This window comes from Drosophila obscura, unplaced genomic scaffold (assembly GCF_018151105.1).
Source record: "Drosophila obscura isolate BZ-5 IFL unplaced genomic scaffold, ASM1815110v1 contig_150, whole genome shotgun sequence".
NCBI classification, from domain to species: domain Eukaryota; kingdom Metazoa; phylum Arthropoda; class Insecta; order Diptera; family Drosophilidae; genus Drosophila; species Drosophila obscura.
This window is the reverse complement of record NW_024542736.1, coordinates 7,425,084-7,441,068: the sequence shown is the minus strand read 5'-3', so window position 1 is coordinate 7,441,068 and position 15,985 is coordinate 7,425,084. Positions and strand designations below refer to the sequence as shown.

The 15,985-nt window shown below is 45.3% G+C and overlaps 1 protein-coding gene and 1 long non-coding RNA gene across 4 annotated transcripts in view; one reads left to right on the top strand and one right to left on the bottom strand.

Moving 5' to 3' along the window:
- Positions 1–11,396, bottom strand: part of LOC111066887 — a 24,620-nt gene extending 13,224 nt beyond the window's left edge. The window contains exons 1-2 of the long non-coding RNA XR_002607108.2: positions 11,264–11,396; positions 9,213–9,307 (exon numbers count right to left, since the gene is read on the bottom strand). This is a non-coding gene — a long non-coding RNA (uncharacterized LOC111066887). The remainder of the gene's footprint in view (positions 1–9,212; positions 9,308–11,263) is intronic.
- On the top strand, positions 10,165–15,985 carry LOC111066886 (calcyphosin-like protein). Of its 3 annotated transcripts, none has more exons than XM_022355827.2 (5): positions 10,165–10,368; positions 13,306–13,454; positions 15,228–15,347; positions 15,419–15,476; positions 15,540–15,985. In XM_022355827.2, the coding sequence occupies exons 2-5, from the start codon at positions 13,306–13,308 to the stop codon at positions 15,852–15,854; spliced, it is 642 nt and encodes a 213-aa protein (XP_022211519.1). In that variant the 5' UTR covers positions 10,165–10,368; the 3' UTR covers positions 15,855–15,985. The 3 variants fall into 3 exon arrangements, with proteins under 3 accessions (XP_022211519.1, XP_022211520.1, XP_022211518.1); XM_022355828.2 differs by having other exon boundaries at positions 10,165–10,375; XM_022355826.2 differs by lacking the exon at positions 10,165–10,368 and adding an exon at positions 13,045–13,217.

Genomic DNA, 15,985 nt, shown 5'->3' with positions numbered 1-15,985 from the left:
GACTCTGCTCTCTCCTGAATCAATGAGGCAACATTTCCGCAAATATTTAATTAAACTCATTTGCATATCTCAAAAGGGACATGCAAGGGAAAGGGAACGAGGAGCTGAGAAGCTGAGGATAATCAGGGAGCGGACTATGGACTCGGCAAACATCATCAGGCGACAACGACGTGACTCTGACAATTTAAATGCCTCGAAGATGGTCCAAGGTCCAGAGAAAGAGAAAGGGGGGAAAACTTTGCTGTCAAAACTATACCGCAGACTATGCCAAGTTATGCATGTGTGACAGGGCGACAGGGGGACAGAGGGACAGGGCTGACAGCCATCCCAGCTGCCATCACAGACAATGTGGCCAATGACGCTGCCAGCTGATAAAGATGTCCTTCCTGCCGGCTGCTGCTGGCTGTTGTCGCCCTTAACTATGCAGAGCATGTTGCCTCCGGCTACTTTCGCTAGCCGGCGCAAACTTTCACCAGTCGCTCGACCACTCACTCTCGCACATACACACACACACACACACTCTGGCACCAGCACTAGCACTGACTCTCACACCCATGCACGCATTCGTTAGGCTTTGGGCGGTACATCCAGATCACGTAGGCATCATTACGCCATCGGCTATACGCCGGAACTAGGACTGGGGCACGGAACGCACAGTGGACCACATTCTACTTGTGTTTTTTTCTCAAAATAAATACATTTTTTTATTAGGATGGGAACTCAAGGTATACAAAAATAGACTCAAAACCGTTGGCTTAAAACGGTCCAACAAAAAACAATCGAAACAGCATTTTGTTCACTTTAATTATTAGTAAAGAAAGTTAAATTGAAAGTTAAAATCTATACTATAAATTTGAAGAAAAAAATATTTGGCATTGTTTCTATAAAAAACTTTTTACTTTTCCATAAATTGGTTGAAATTTGTGTAAGCATTTTTGTTGCTTTTGATTTGCATTGTTTAATTTTGATGAATTCCTAAACATTAAATGCATTCAGTAAGCAGCGAAACGCGCGAGTCTGCTGGACAAAATATATAATGTGAGAATCTCTGCATTCAATCGAGACTTCAAGTGTTGTATTATATAATTTTCGTAATGTAAACGAGTAAATAATACACCCCATTTGGTTATATTTGTACCCATTGTAGCGGCCCTGAGCCTGGGCCTGGCTAGATGCCTCCTTCTGGAATGCTTTGGTGTTAGTTTACCCGCACTGCATTCCATTCCACAGTGTTTTGGGTGTGGTGTGTGTGTGGTGCGAATTTGGCTGGCTCTACGCTGCCCCAAAATGTTGCAAATAAAAACATGACGCAGTCCACGCCCACACACTCCGGTCGACGTTGGTGGCCGCCTTTGATGGCGCTGATGACTTCATTAGAGCCGCTCTATCAGTGCAAATGGAGCAGCGTCATCAGCATAAGACTGGAACGGAACGTGCGCATTTCGTAGCGCTGATGGGTACAGGGTCAGACCAGACCAGACCAGACCAGTTGAGGGCGACACTGGCCGCAAAAGTCGTTGCCCAGTGGTCATATGAGTGCATTAGGCTCAGAGGCCAGTTCATTAGCAGTGGTCCGACGGTCATTAGGGCAGGGTCACTGCAATGGGCTACGAACTGGCCTAGGGGGAAATCCTTGGGGCTTGGTGCTGGAAGGAAGCCTCAGGGGCTGCACTGCAGTTGTAGTCTGCTCTAAAAATAGATTGGCACGCTTCATTGGCCTCAACTAGCACTGGAGTGGAGCAGGAGCCAGAACTGGAGCTGGAGCTCATCCTCCTCAGTGCCACTCCCAGACCCACACATGCACGTGCGCCTAATACGTCAAACATGCTTACGCCAATAAGTCGTCATCGTTGAGAGCGTTTCTTGCCAAGTTGCCGAAATCTTATTGCCTTCCCTCCAGCCAGCCCAGACCCAGACAGTGATCAGACAGCGAGCTGGCAGATGGGGCAGAGCAGTCGATGCAGCTGAAGCAGAAGCTGCAGGGGCAGAGCCAGAGCCAGAGGCAGAACGAGCAAATTCTCTGCTGAAAGCAATTGCGCTCGGCAAACCTGATACGGTGGATTGGACCAGCACTTTTCGATAACTTCTTTATGCAACTTTTTATCTATTTGCAACTACACGGAGCGACGGGAGGCTATTTCCCCCTCCCCCACCCACACCACAGCACTACGTATACGAACATCTCCCTCAGAGTTTTTCTCCAACCTGCAGTTTTTTCGCTGAGGAATCAAACGCATTACGTACAAAGCGCTAGCGAGGATTTCAATGATTTTATTTTTGCGCATTTTCCAGTTTTTGGGGTAATGAAGGATATTGAAAGAGCTCCTCCATTTTCCCTTCCCTGCAGGGGGAAGGCGAATGGGATTGGGAATGGGAATGGAACGACATGGCTCCTCTGTTTGTTGGGCTAGATGTGGATTTGGGATAGCGAAGAGCAAAGCAGAAAAGAAAACTATTACCTGTGGTCGAAACTATTACTACGGCAAGTCCCTTACAGGACTTTGCACATTTGAGTGTGTATGTTCGGAATGGAAGGGCATGGGGCAAGGGGCAAGGGTAAGTTCTTGATGATGATGGATTCAACAATTATGTAGAGTGGCTCCCAATGAGCCAACAACAAACTCTGACAACTTGAAACTCTGACTGTGGACAATAATTAGAATTGCTAACTTTAAGCAGCTGCGTTCAAGCGTCATTGTGAACATTTTGACTTTCTTTTATTACAATGCGATTCGTAACTTCGTATAAGCATTTTCAATTTGATAGCTTCTGCGCCCCTCTACACCAAGCTACTGCTGCTCCCAAGCTGACCCTGCGCAATGTTATTCAATTTGCAGAAGCTTAAATGCTTCCCCGTTCCGAGGTCGATGGCTCCATGGATCATGTAATGGGCAACAAAGCAGGTGGAATACTGCAGCAATTATGCTGCTGCAGCACACAAGTAAATCCACATGAACGGTCTTGGACGATGGGGAATTCGGAATTTGGCGGCCAACGCAATGGTTTTTATTGTGGGTGTGGCACACTCTCCAAGCTGAGCTCTTTGCTGGTATTCCAGCGAATTGAAGCGCGTAATTAAAAATTAATACCAAAGCAGACGTTGCCGGCATCTGTGGTCTGTTTTCCCGCTGTTTTTCTCCACACTTTTATACGAGTTTGTTTTGCTTGTGCTGAAGCGTTGAGTGCCCGCCAATGGGTTTAATTTGTGTGGAGAAATTCAAGCTGTGTCCGTGCGGGTCCATCAAAGAATTTGGTAATTGCTCTCATATTCATTTGGATTATTTTGTATTTATTTATGAAACTTAGAGGCTTAAAAATAAAAGCTTAAGATGTTTTTTTTTATAAATCATATTGCTAGCAAGTAAACAAGAGATTTTTTTTTTAGTTTTATTTATTACGATTTATTTTTATTTGGTTTTATTAGGAATACATTTTCTTCGCCGCTTTACTTAATAATCTACCCTATGGAAGTAATTTTTCAAAATTCGAAGCTGCAAAACGATTAAATTATAATTTGTTACACTTACACTTTTATTATTATTAATACGTATTACGTATACGTAGAAAAAGTGCCTGAGGATAAATGTATAGTTATAGGCTGGGGATTCTTTGTTCCTGGGAAAGTTGTTAGCAGGTGTAGTTTTGGGTAGATGTCACAACACTTTGCGCGTGTCATCGAGTGTGACATCGAATTAATTTATTCAGAATCGATGTGTTCTATTTAATTTGTGTGTTTGAATTATTTTACGTGTTGTTTTCATTCATTGGCATTCCTATGCAGCTATGCGTGGCATACAATTAAAATTAATTATTTGCCATTGTTGCGGCCTCAGTTGACTAATTGTTAACAAATTTCCCCCCACTCAGAGCGAAGAGTTTTCCCGTTGCCCCGACAGAGGCGCGAGCCGTGATACGACGCGTCCTGCATACAATCTACACACATAGATGCATAACGAACGGGTCTCTAATTAATTTACAATGCGCACACGCCAAACTGATTACAATGACGGCCCGGCCGGAGATAAAGAGATTGGCGGAAGGCGGCGCCGATTGGAGTGTTGTGGTGTGTTGTGGCGTGGTGTGGGGATCCGAAAGGGTTACTAATTAATTCAATGAACGCCAAACATTATTAATTATTCATAATCAAATATGCAATTGCCTCGCTTGACGATGTCGCCGCCTGATGACAGGCCCCGGCGTCGGGGGCGTCGACGGCGTCCGCCTGGAGCCCGACATGTGTGAGTGCGAATCATAGGGGATGCATATCGGATGAATGTCTCCAAATTTCGGCTGCCAAAAGTGCCAAAGTGCTTGCTGGTTTATTCAACGCTCACTTTAAAGCCTTTAATGTGAGTAGTTCGCTGGCCAGCCCTGAGGAATTATTCAGTCAATGGTCCAAAACAAAACCGAGTCCTCTGACCCAATCTGACCAAAAACCGCGTGGTTCAGGGCCTGTTCCAGCTGCCGAAAAAGCCGCAAATCTGCAATGTGTCCGTGTCCGTGTCCGTGTGACTGTCCGTTTGACCATCTGTCCGGCTGTGCGACTGTGCGTCTGAAGGGGGGGTTTAATGGGTGGCTGGTGTCGGTTGCCGTCAGCGTTGCTGCTGCCTTCTGCGTTTGCAGCGGTGCAATTTATGCAAATTGCTTTCAATTTGCTTAGTCCATTGCTTTGTGCGCCAAATTGGGCCTGTACATGCCGATTGTCGGCTAAAAATGGCATATCAACGGGTGCGCAGGGGTGGAGCAGCATTCAAAGGTGCGGCACGGTTGGTGCCACATTTTGTTATCACTTGGAAGCGTTAAATTGGGCGAGCAATCCATATTCCGCACTTCCACCTCGGGACCACATTATGATTCGGTGAGAGTTTAAATGCGAATTTCTGTCGACGTGAATTAACTTCTAATCAGCACCGGGGGGCGGGGCAGGAGTGTGGCGAATGTCAGCTGCAATCAGAAATATCCTTACCTCTTTTTTATCATCTCTCTGAACGATTCTGTTGGCACAAGTAAATCAATTACTAGGCTCTGCCTTGAGGAAATTTGATTTCTTTTGGGCATTTCTTATTTTCTTCTTCGCAATTTTTGGCAGGACACCGGCATTTCCTTGCACTCCATGAACCGCCCATGAGAATGTCAACTGCACTAGAAAATGCCTACAATGGATCTCTTGCAGCCCGGAGAGCGGAGATGTGCACACATTTGTTACAGCTCGAATTTCCGGCACAGCAGGCACGCCCACCAAAATTCAACACTCGGACAGAATTTTAACATATTCTGCCGTCACACCTGGCAACCTGGCAGCCCGGCAAGCTGCTTTAATAAAGCCTTCAGCAGCAGACGAGTTGCAAGACAACAAAGCCAGCATCAGAAACGGGAGGAACAGGACATGGTAGGTGCACTCGTAACAACTCCTGGCCTTCACTTCACACTGCTGTACTGCTTGTACAGTGATTACAGCATTGCCCGTCAGCCAGGCACACAGTTACATCAAAAAGAGTGAACAAATTTTCGCTGGAGGACACTCACTGCTGCTGGTTCAGAAGGGTACATTTTAAATGCAGATAATTAAGGTATGCCAGCAAAAAAAGACAGAACAGAGGTAGAAAAAGTCTCACCTAAAATATAAAATACTTAAAATAGAGCCACAGAACTTGCTCAACTCTTCGAACTTCGATGTGTTTTATTTCAAAATTAATATTCAGCTTTTTAGCTCGGACACAAAAATATCCAATGGCATAACTTTTAAGCAAAGTTTATGGCTTCAGGCAACTTTTTTCAATGTATATTTAACTAGCTGGTTGACACTTTTTAGTCAATATTAAAGTTAAAAGTTCTAAACTTAAATTATTCGTGAGGCATAAAAAAAAAAGCTTCAGCCGTTTAAGCTGTGAACACTGATTGCAGAGATGTCTCGTCCTTTATGGTATCCGTTCGTAGCTCCATTTTCCTGTCATATTAAAAAAAAACCCTCGCCCCTCATATCGTAGCCAACTCGAACTCAGAGAGTCGGCATCAGCGCCACTTCTCCATCCACGACTTTGTCTATTATTAATAAAAGCAACTCTGGCAGTACATGGACAAGGACCCGGCATGTGAATGCAATTGTATTTGTAACTCCGTTCTCGCTCCTCTCTCCAACAGCGCCATTCAATTCTCGCACTCGTTCATAATTTATTGTTGCAGATACCCGGACCGGACCCTGAACAGAGCTCCAAGCCGACTGACTCCGGCTACTCCGACTACTCCTGGTCATGCTGGTAGCGCATATGTTCCGCCTGTTAACTTCCCCCTTTTTTTTCCAGAAAATGTTCTATTGAAATATTTGCAAATTACTGGAGTGTTGTCCTGACAACGACGTTGATGTCCTGCTCAGACAATGGACAATTTGCGCCACAGAATCAGGTATTTAAAATGTGCAAGGAAAGTCGCACTAGCTGGACAGATTTAAATATACATACATACACATACTATAGATACAAACATATACGAGAGTATATGCGATGTATGGCAGGCAGGCAGCAGGAGATGGAGCTGTAACTATACATGGAGCTGGAGCTGGAGCTGGGGCTGTGGCTGAGGCTAGAGCATGCTGCCGAAGCTGTCCATGGCCATAATTTATGGCATAGAGCTACGTTATTTCGAGGAATTGGACATAGAAACATGCAGGAGGAGACTTACACGTATCCTTTGTCCGGGCCGGGCCATTCATTAAACAAAATAAAGTTAGCTTCTAGTAATTGTCAACGACAGTTTGATGTTTTTCTGAAATATTACAAGTAAATTGTTTTGCTGTTGCTCCGAAGGTTCCTTCAGCACTCAGCCCACCCTTCAGATGCTCCGCCAGCCAGGGCCATGCAGATTTTCTATTACAAAATATATTCAGTGCTGGATCTTTATTGACAGTGTTGCAATTTGCTAAATTCGATTACCTCATGCATATGAAATGGCTGCTGTCCGGCCACTGCCACTGGCCCTGGCCCTGGCCTGCCTCCTCCGTTGATGTATGACCCAGGCTGGTGCCCGCTTCTCCAATGATTAATGATTCGCTCTCTGATTGTTGCCTGAGCAACAGTATTATGCTAAAAGTCTGGCTCCGGCTCCAGCTCCAGCTGTGGCTCTGGCTTGGCTCTGCCTGGAGGCGAGGGAACAATCCCCAATTAAGAATGCCGCAAGGTCAGAAACCAGAGCAAACTCAATTAATATAAGCGACGGCAAACAATCAACAAAACCACGACATTGCCGCCCTCCGCCTCCATTCTTTTCATCTGCTGCCGCATTTCAATGACCATAAAATGCCGCTTTAAAGCCGGCTCCTGGCATTCCCAGTGTCCTTGGTCAGGCCGCTGTTTGTGGGAGCTATTGTGCAGAGATAGGTAGAGAGCATGGCCGGGGAGTGGGGAGTGCTGAGGTCGCCATTTCACTAATTAAGCAAATATTTGCTGGCTGCTTTCCCCAGTCCCGTACCAGTGGCAAGTTATCTGGAAATTTGCACGACCGATGCTTGGAAACCATTCACCGACTTCTAGCGGGACAGAAACAGAGTGCCATAATAAAGACTAAGAATAATTCCATGTCAACACACTCATAAATAATGGACTGGCTAGCGATGGACCCTCCAGCCCCAAGCCTCAAGCCACAACCCTCCACTCCCAGCCCACAGCCGACATCCACCGCCACTGCCATCATCATCATCATCAGCATCGTCAGATCCAAGTGGCCAGGTACAGAGTACAGACAAAGGCAGAAGCAACCGAAGTATTTATCATAAGCAGAGGATTGTCACAGTCTATGGAGCACTACAAATACCCTATGCTCCGGCACTCTGCTCAGTGCCGAAGGGAAGTTCCATTCTGTGAATATCCCTTCCAGTTATAGCTAAAGAAGATTCAACTTTGTTGCTGCAGGTCTGAGTTCATTGTTCTACTCCATGTACATCTGATAGTGAACCACTGTCGAGGGCATCAGAAATTTGCGAAAGCATTTTTATAGACGACAAATTTATCAGTGCCACAAAATGAGTTTCACTGACAAAGTTTTACCCACTGCCCTCCCTAGACCCTAGTCCAGACCGCCTTCCACCCACCTCCACCTGGCAACGATTTGTCATCTTTTAAATACAACAAAAATAGCAACTTTAGTGACTGCAGAGCAGGACGGGGACAAAGGACAAGGCAATAATGCGTCACAGCATAAATTTTATTTATTTTATAAGCGCCCAAAGCCCCGCCAAAGAGGTGGCCAGACTTGCAAGAGCTGCCGTACTGGAAGCTGGCGACAAGCAGCCACTCCGCCCCGTCTGCCCAGCTCTTTGGCTCTGCTCTACGTCTGATGGCGATGGCTGGGCAACTTTGTTGGTCTAATACCTGGGATGCTTGGCCAACACTTTGTTGCCGTGGTGCGGTGTATTCAAAATAGGTTTTTAGTAGACCTCCGCCCTGACAATGCAGCAGCCCAGTGTCATGGAAGCGCTACGCCCTGCCACGCCCCCAGTTATGAATGGGCAGCGTGCCCGCCCTGCCCTGCCCTGCAAATGCTGACGGACCACCCTCCCTCAGCCAAACCCACTGCTGTGTGGCTGATATGAGCAGTGACACTGCCACTTCATGTCAGGCTTTGAGCGTAATTTTTCTCGGGAATATAACTTGAGGAGCTGGCCAGGAGAAGAAGTATCACTAAGCGAGCTTCTTACGCTCTGCACCAGTGACAAAGAGTGGTGCGAAGGGAAGGGGAAGTGCCACTGATGCCATGGCAACAACGCGCTTGTAAAGTTGAAAGATTTGCATAAGTAATTTGACAAAATGTAGTTGACAGTAAAAAGCAGCGAGCCACACACACACACACACACACATGAGAGGAGGAAAGCTCCTCTCTAAGATGGTGGAATGAAGGAAGTGCTGACAGTGGGCCAAAACGGGGTGGGCAAACTGCATCCGAACTTGATGGAGCCATTTTTCTTACTTATACGCATGAACCCGAGCCCGGACCACATGAGTGCAGAAACTGTATCATTAGCTCCATTGTGAGAAAAATGTGAGAAGAAAATTACAAAAAATGGGAAATAAAATACGAGAAGATCTCCTTTAAACAAAAGCGTAACCCGAATGGTTCAAATGGTATAAACTTGAAGTAAGAAAATTTGAAATGAAAACAACATTCTCTAGTTCGAAATTTGTTCAATTTGTATGCCGATTCTGCACAGACAAACTACTCACCTGCATGGTGCCAGTCGTAATAAGTCTTGTTAGTCATACTATCACCATAAAGTTCCACAAACAATGTCAACAATCAAATCAGCCGTGTCAATGTGCTGTAAATAGAGAACAGCCGTAACGAAGTGTGAAATACTCTATTTGAATGGCAACGATTTTTACAGGGCATATTTGTTTTTTTATAAAAAAAAAATTAATTAAACAATGATAAAGATTTATTAAATATTATTCTGCCGTTTCTTCTGTCGTCTGTAAATTAATGAATATTTTCGAATCCTGCGGTACAATAAGTTAATTTTTGATAGGTAAATTGAACAGTGAGATTTTTATTAGTCATCTTACAATGTATATTTATCTATATTTAATATAAATCAAAAATACAAACTGTATGTAGCATTTAATGGTTTGTTTAAAAAACCATAATGCCCTTTGCAAGGGTATGGAAAAAGAGGAAAATACAAATCATAAAGCGCACATCAATTTGGCGTAACGGGGAGCCTGATATGCGGGCATAAATTTTATGCACTCTGACACCACAAAAAAAAAAAGGCGGTAATGATAATGCCGTGTCGCGTCATAAAAAAAGAGATATATACGTGTACTCCTGCCACTTCTTGGGGCGACAGAGGTACGGTACGCAACAATAATAATAAAATCGACAACAGCAAAAAAGAAGGTAAAAAAATGTATCTAAACAAATGCGACAAGCCGCAAAAGCTCTCATAAAAATGTATCTATGCATTCGGTGGCGATTGGCAGCGTAGATTGTTGCCAAGCTTTTCTTTACAATCGCATCGGACCACCCAACCCCCCCGATGGGAGCTGCCACTAGTTTCCGGAGGACGCCGCTTATGGCAATGGGTGGGTGGGGTGGCTATGGCGGCCAGCCTGCTGCAACGGGTGAGCGGCTGCCTGCCTTGAGTGAGCGGCCCATTCGTTGGCAATACTCGGCTCACGCGACACGTGCGAGGTGCGTGCAAAGTTTCCTATTGTATTGTATTGTGTGTTGTGAAAAAAGTTTCAAACATTTTCAGCATAAAACACAGAAAATAGAATACAATATAAAGAGATATACCAGGAGACACCGACAACGACAACGACACCGTCACCGACACCGACACCTCCCGTACCACATCGTCAGCAGCTGTCAGAAAGTAAGGTAAAAAGTAAGCCAAGAAATAATCGACATGTCTGTTAATTATTGTGAAAGTTTTCCGACACACGCTGCTGTCATTCCTTCGGCTCCAGCATCAGCTTCTGCTCCCTATTCTCCCTTTTCTCCTTTTGCTGCGTTGGCTGTTCCGTTTGTTTGGCAGGAGAAGCGACAGCTGGCGGTGTCAGTGACAGGAGGTAGCCGATACTTTGCTTGTTAGCGAAATAAGAGGGATGTCATCGTTTCTATCTGCAAATGTATCTGTATCTGTATCTGAGGCAGGATCTGTTTCTCCCAGAGCTGGCCTAGTTGCGAATGTGTTCCATGTCATAAAGACACGCACAAATCATGCTTAAACTCCGGCTTGTTCCCGTTCCTGGACGAGCTCTTGTCTCTGGCCCTGGCTCTGGCTCTGACTCTGACTCTGGTTCATGTCCTTGGTGTCCTTGGTGTCCTGCTCGCGTTGCCTTTTGCTTAACTCGCAATTTATGGTTAATCGATGTTGTCTTTGAACGTGACCTATTTGCTTTATTTGGTCGCACTGCCTTCTTTTGTTTCCCTGTGTACCGAGTGCTGTGCTAGGTCCCGGCTCGCTGGTTGTCCCTGTCCCTTGTCCGTGGTCCGTGGTCCCTGGTCCTGTGTCGCCATTATCCCTGCCTCGACTCGGCTGCGACACTCGCACTCAGCATCCTGCTGACGTGTTAAATTGTCTTTTTGTTTACCCTTACCCTCAATAAAGCCATAATTTATTTTTCATGTTCTATCGCACTTCGTTATGCCTTTAGCTCTCCTCCTTGTTCCTCTTCTCTCCATCTCCTCTCTCTCTCTCTATCTCTCTCTCTCTTTCTTTCTGTCTCTGCTGGTCTCCCCCTTCGTTAGCTGGCATTCACTTTTCACTTACGTGGCTTTGGCGTATGTGCTATATAATACGGAGATTTTCCACTCCGGCGAAATCGATACACCGACGCCTCGGCAACGACCTTGACACCCGGCAAGGATGCTGCAGTTTCCTACGAGTGTGCTGCAGCCGCTGCAGTTGTTGCCGGCAACATTTGTTGCCCCGAAAAGCTTTTCCATTTCTCAGTCACTGAAAGTGACGCCAACTGTGACCGAAAGCGTGACTACTGCATGGCGTGTCCAATGATTGAGGCGTACGTCCAACTAAGGACACTAAAGTCCCACCTGGGGGTTGCTAATTAGAGCAATGTTCATTACTCAGACCCCATTAGTCAGCAGTGACTATCTAACGGGGTCATCAGCACTGGGACAGAGACTCGCCGAGACTCTCCCGGTATATATAGTACATACAAATATATGGACATAGAATAGGTTGAGTGAAAACTTTGGGGTTGTTTATGCACTCGGGCATATCAGTTATTCGATTCACATCAATCGATGTGATGTATTTCCATGGCCCTGAAAGCCCTGTCCTGTCTCCCAACCGGCCTGAGGGCCCGATGACTATGCTAAACTATATCCAGGCTGTCTTTTGGAGTAACCAGTAACCGAATCAATGATATTGATTTGACAGACAAACATTGCCACCCTTCCACTCAACTCGCAACTTTATTGACAACTCAGGGCTGCTTACTGCATTGTTGGCGGACTCTTTCAGTCAATAAATCAAACAAATTAGAGAAATAAGTGCCAGGAACCTAGCTTTGTATATTTTTTATTGCTTGAGTTTCCCATCGCATTGAGGGGCTAATTCGATGTACGATTATTTATGCATACATAAGTCAACGAACGTCTGCCAGCAGACAAAAGCTCAGCGTTCCACATTGATGGGACTATTATTGATATGATGTCATGCGTGAAATATTGAGGTGAGTGCACTCGCTTACACCGCAGCCCCCCACGAACATTGAGTGCTAATCCAACTAGTCGGACTTCAAGTCGTCACAGTTCATTAAGCCAAGTGCCAGCTGGTCAGAGTTCAAGCCCACACCCACCCCTTACAATATGTGGAAAGAGGTGCGCATTCAGGTATCTCTTTGGAGGGTGTGACAGGGCGGTTGACAGGATATAATTCAGATGGCATTTGCGCCTAGTAGGTCTGAAAATTCCTGCGTAGGTAGTTGGAAATTTGCTTTTATTAATATGGTTAAATTGCGGAATGAGGGCAAGCCTTCTGCTGCAATCAAGCGTGAATTTATGGGGAATGTTCGTGCTCTTGGATGGCAGACAACGCGCGAGACATATTTGGATAGATTCATTTAAAATGCAAATACGAGTAGACGAGGCAAATTACAAAGCGGCTTTACCATTAGCTGAGGCCTTACCTTCCGACTCTTGGCATAATTAAAAGCCGCCTCACTTTGTGAGGCAAAAGCAAATCAATTCCGGACTGTAATAGCTCGGGGCCATTGCTGTCATGGGCGGTGAGCCCAGCAACGCCCATCGGATTGCCACGAATACTTGTTAAGCCGACAGTTATTGTACCAGCTTGGCACAAAAATTATACAAGTATATCAAACAAATTCACACATCGCCGGGGGCCCTTTGACAGCTCCTAATTCCAGCTCAGACACAACAAAGAGATATAAAAGTTAATTAAATCCACAACAAAATTAAACGAAAATTTCGAGTAGAAGGAGGCAATTTTCTGAAGCTATTCGGATCAAGTTGCTGTTGACTCTCCCTTTCCCATATATTTCATTTCGATTCGTTTTGTTAGTCAGTCAGTCAGAGAGACGTTTTCGCAAAGCTACAATAATATTTATATATAAATTCAAATAAAATTCGTCAGTAAACAGCGCTAAGATAATAAATATTTGAAGCCTTTCAATTGCTATTAATTTTTTTCATTTGAAACTTAAATTTTTTATTAAACAGCAATGGAGAGTATAGCAAAGGTATACCCTACATTTGGTGTTCCCACATGATGGTTACATCAGCAATGAATATTCTCAAATCCGTCATTTGCTATACTTTATTCTGCAGATGCAACGCGAGAATGGATACACGAAGGAGGCCACCCTGCAGAACTTGGCCAAACGCGAGCTGGCCAACGGCCTCGACAAGGATCCAATTTACAAATTGCGCCTGCAATGCTTCAGTCGTGGTGCCACTGGCATCTTGGGCCTGTCCAGGTGAGTGCTCTATCCTCCACACCACCACCCCATCAATGGTTGCACTTTCAAAGAGGAATCATTCGGTTAGGTCCGAACCGAACAGACCCGGAGTTTCGTTCCCCTATTTGGCTGATTTTCTACGGTTCTTGGGTATGTTGGGTATGCGGCTGCAAAGTCTTCTGTGATGCAATGTTTTTTATTGGTTTGTCTGTATTCTCTTTTCACGATCAGAAGCTCAGTTCCCTTCCGCTGCAGATCCCTTTGCGTGCAAAAAAAATGTCACAACCATCATTTTCCGTAGTTTATAAATTAAGAACACTTTTTAGCTATTAATTGGCTTAGAAAACTCTTTAAAATGAATTGAATTTTCCTCTATGAACTCACCGAACTATGGCCGGCCATCAATTAAGTTGGTTCCACCTGCATCAGCATCATCTTTCTCATCTCGTTTGGTCTAGGATATGTGAGTAGGCTTTAGCCAATTTATTTTTATCCCTCCACACATGTGTCGGCTATTCTGCTATATTCTTTTTCATTTGCCGTGGCTGGAGATGGCTCTTGTAAAGCGCAACATGACAGGGAGCTGAGGCATAGTGCCAGCGTCAGTGCCAGTGCTGGACCCTGTTCGGGGCCGAGTATATTAAAATGATGAAATTGTTGAGTGCCGGACAAGTGGAGAGGCAAGGTGAAGATGGTGCTGTGTAGGCCGGGCGGAAGTCCGTAATGCGCTATGCCCGGCATGAAAATCTGGCAAATGAAACTGAAACTTTGCCGGTTGCTAGTGGTGTTGCTGTTGCTGTTGCTGCTGCTGCTGCTGAAGCTGCAGCTGCTGATGATGATGATGTTACTCGCAAGTTCGGGCGCAACTAGGCGCATGTAAATACGAGTACGTTGGGTTCGAGTGCATGTTGAACTAACATTCTCGAAAGCTCTTTCAAGTGTGTGCAGGCTGGGGTATAAAAACTGTGTGGGGAAACTGCTGCTGACAGAAACAGAGGCGGAGACGGAGCCAGAGCCAGAACCAGAACCAAAGGCAGAGTTGGAGTCGGAGGCTGGTAGTGGTTGTGGCTGTGGCAGTAGCAGTAGCAGAGAATGGTGGCAAAAATCGCTGACTGAATGCAAACAAACATAATTGGATTTCTCTAGTTGCTGCAGAGTATAACCAGCACGGACCCCTTTTTCAGCCCCTCGAACCATCAATCCGAGTCATACACCCACACACACACACACACACACACAGAGGCAAGCCCACTGTTAGTTTTTATTTCAATTTGAGCTCAGCTCACAGGACGGACGTACCGCGGCAAACCTGTCCGCCCGGCGGGTTGTCTGCTAACAATTTTCCGTTGTGAATATATAGACATTTTGTTCAAAATCCTCGCATATGCAACATATTGTATGTACCATACGGACATACACGTACACATACACGTACAATTGTGTGTGTTTTGTTGCCTGTTTGCTTGTTGGTGTGTTGGTTGGACAACCAGCCGCCCAGCCTTCCAGCCGCCCACCCGCCCGCCTACGCCTTTCCGCCTCGTGAGCGCGCATTTTCATTTGTATTTATGCAATTTGTTTGTTTGCCAGCCGGAAAATTCAATACATTGAATGCATAGCTGAATGGACGCTCCTCCCATTCCCATTCCCATTCCCATTCTCGTATCAATGGCATATTCTTATCTCAACATATACTCGTACTCCTCTGCAGCAGCCTTTGTCAGTGGCCATAATAGAAATGTATTTTCATTTTTGAGAATTACGGATACATATTTTCCTCGCTTCCATCCGCAGAGTCTTTCGGGTGATGGATGATGACGGCAGCAAGACCCTCAGCCTCGAGGAGTTTAAAAAGGGAATCTCAGATGTTGGTCTCGATGTGAGCGACTCGGAAATCTCCGATATGTTCTCGCGGTATGTCTACAAAAAATATAAAAGAAATTTTCCTTTACTAAACATACTAAACATAATTGTGTATGCAACAGTTTCGATGCAGATGGCAGTGGCACCATCAACATGACAGAATTTCTGAACAAGCTTCGTGTAAGTATTGTGGAAATACTGCAAATAAATATTGTATTACCTCGTATTACCTACATTCACTAGCCACCTATGAACGAGGGCCGTGTGAGCATCATTGAGAAGGCCTTCGACAAGATGGACGTCAACGATGATGGACACATAACCGAGACAGATCTGATGAATCTCTACTCGGTGAAGGATCATCCGAAGTATTTGAGCGGCGAGATGAGCAAGTTGGAGATTCTGCGCGAGTTCCTGAAGAATTTCGAGGCCGGTGCCCCGAACCCAGATGGCGTTGTCACCAAGGAGGAGTTCATCAACTATTACTCCACTATTAGCGCCTCGATCGACAACGACGCCTACTTCGATCTGGTGATGCGCCGCGCCTACAATCTTTGAATTTTCCGTTTTCAATGCCATCCATTTGCCGTCTTTGATGCTTGAGGAGTTTGGACTGAGCTCCCGCACACGAAAATTTCCACTAAATCCAGTCCCATATTGAAATATAATGTACTCCTAATGTTACTCCA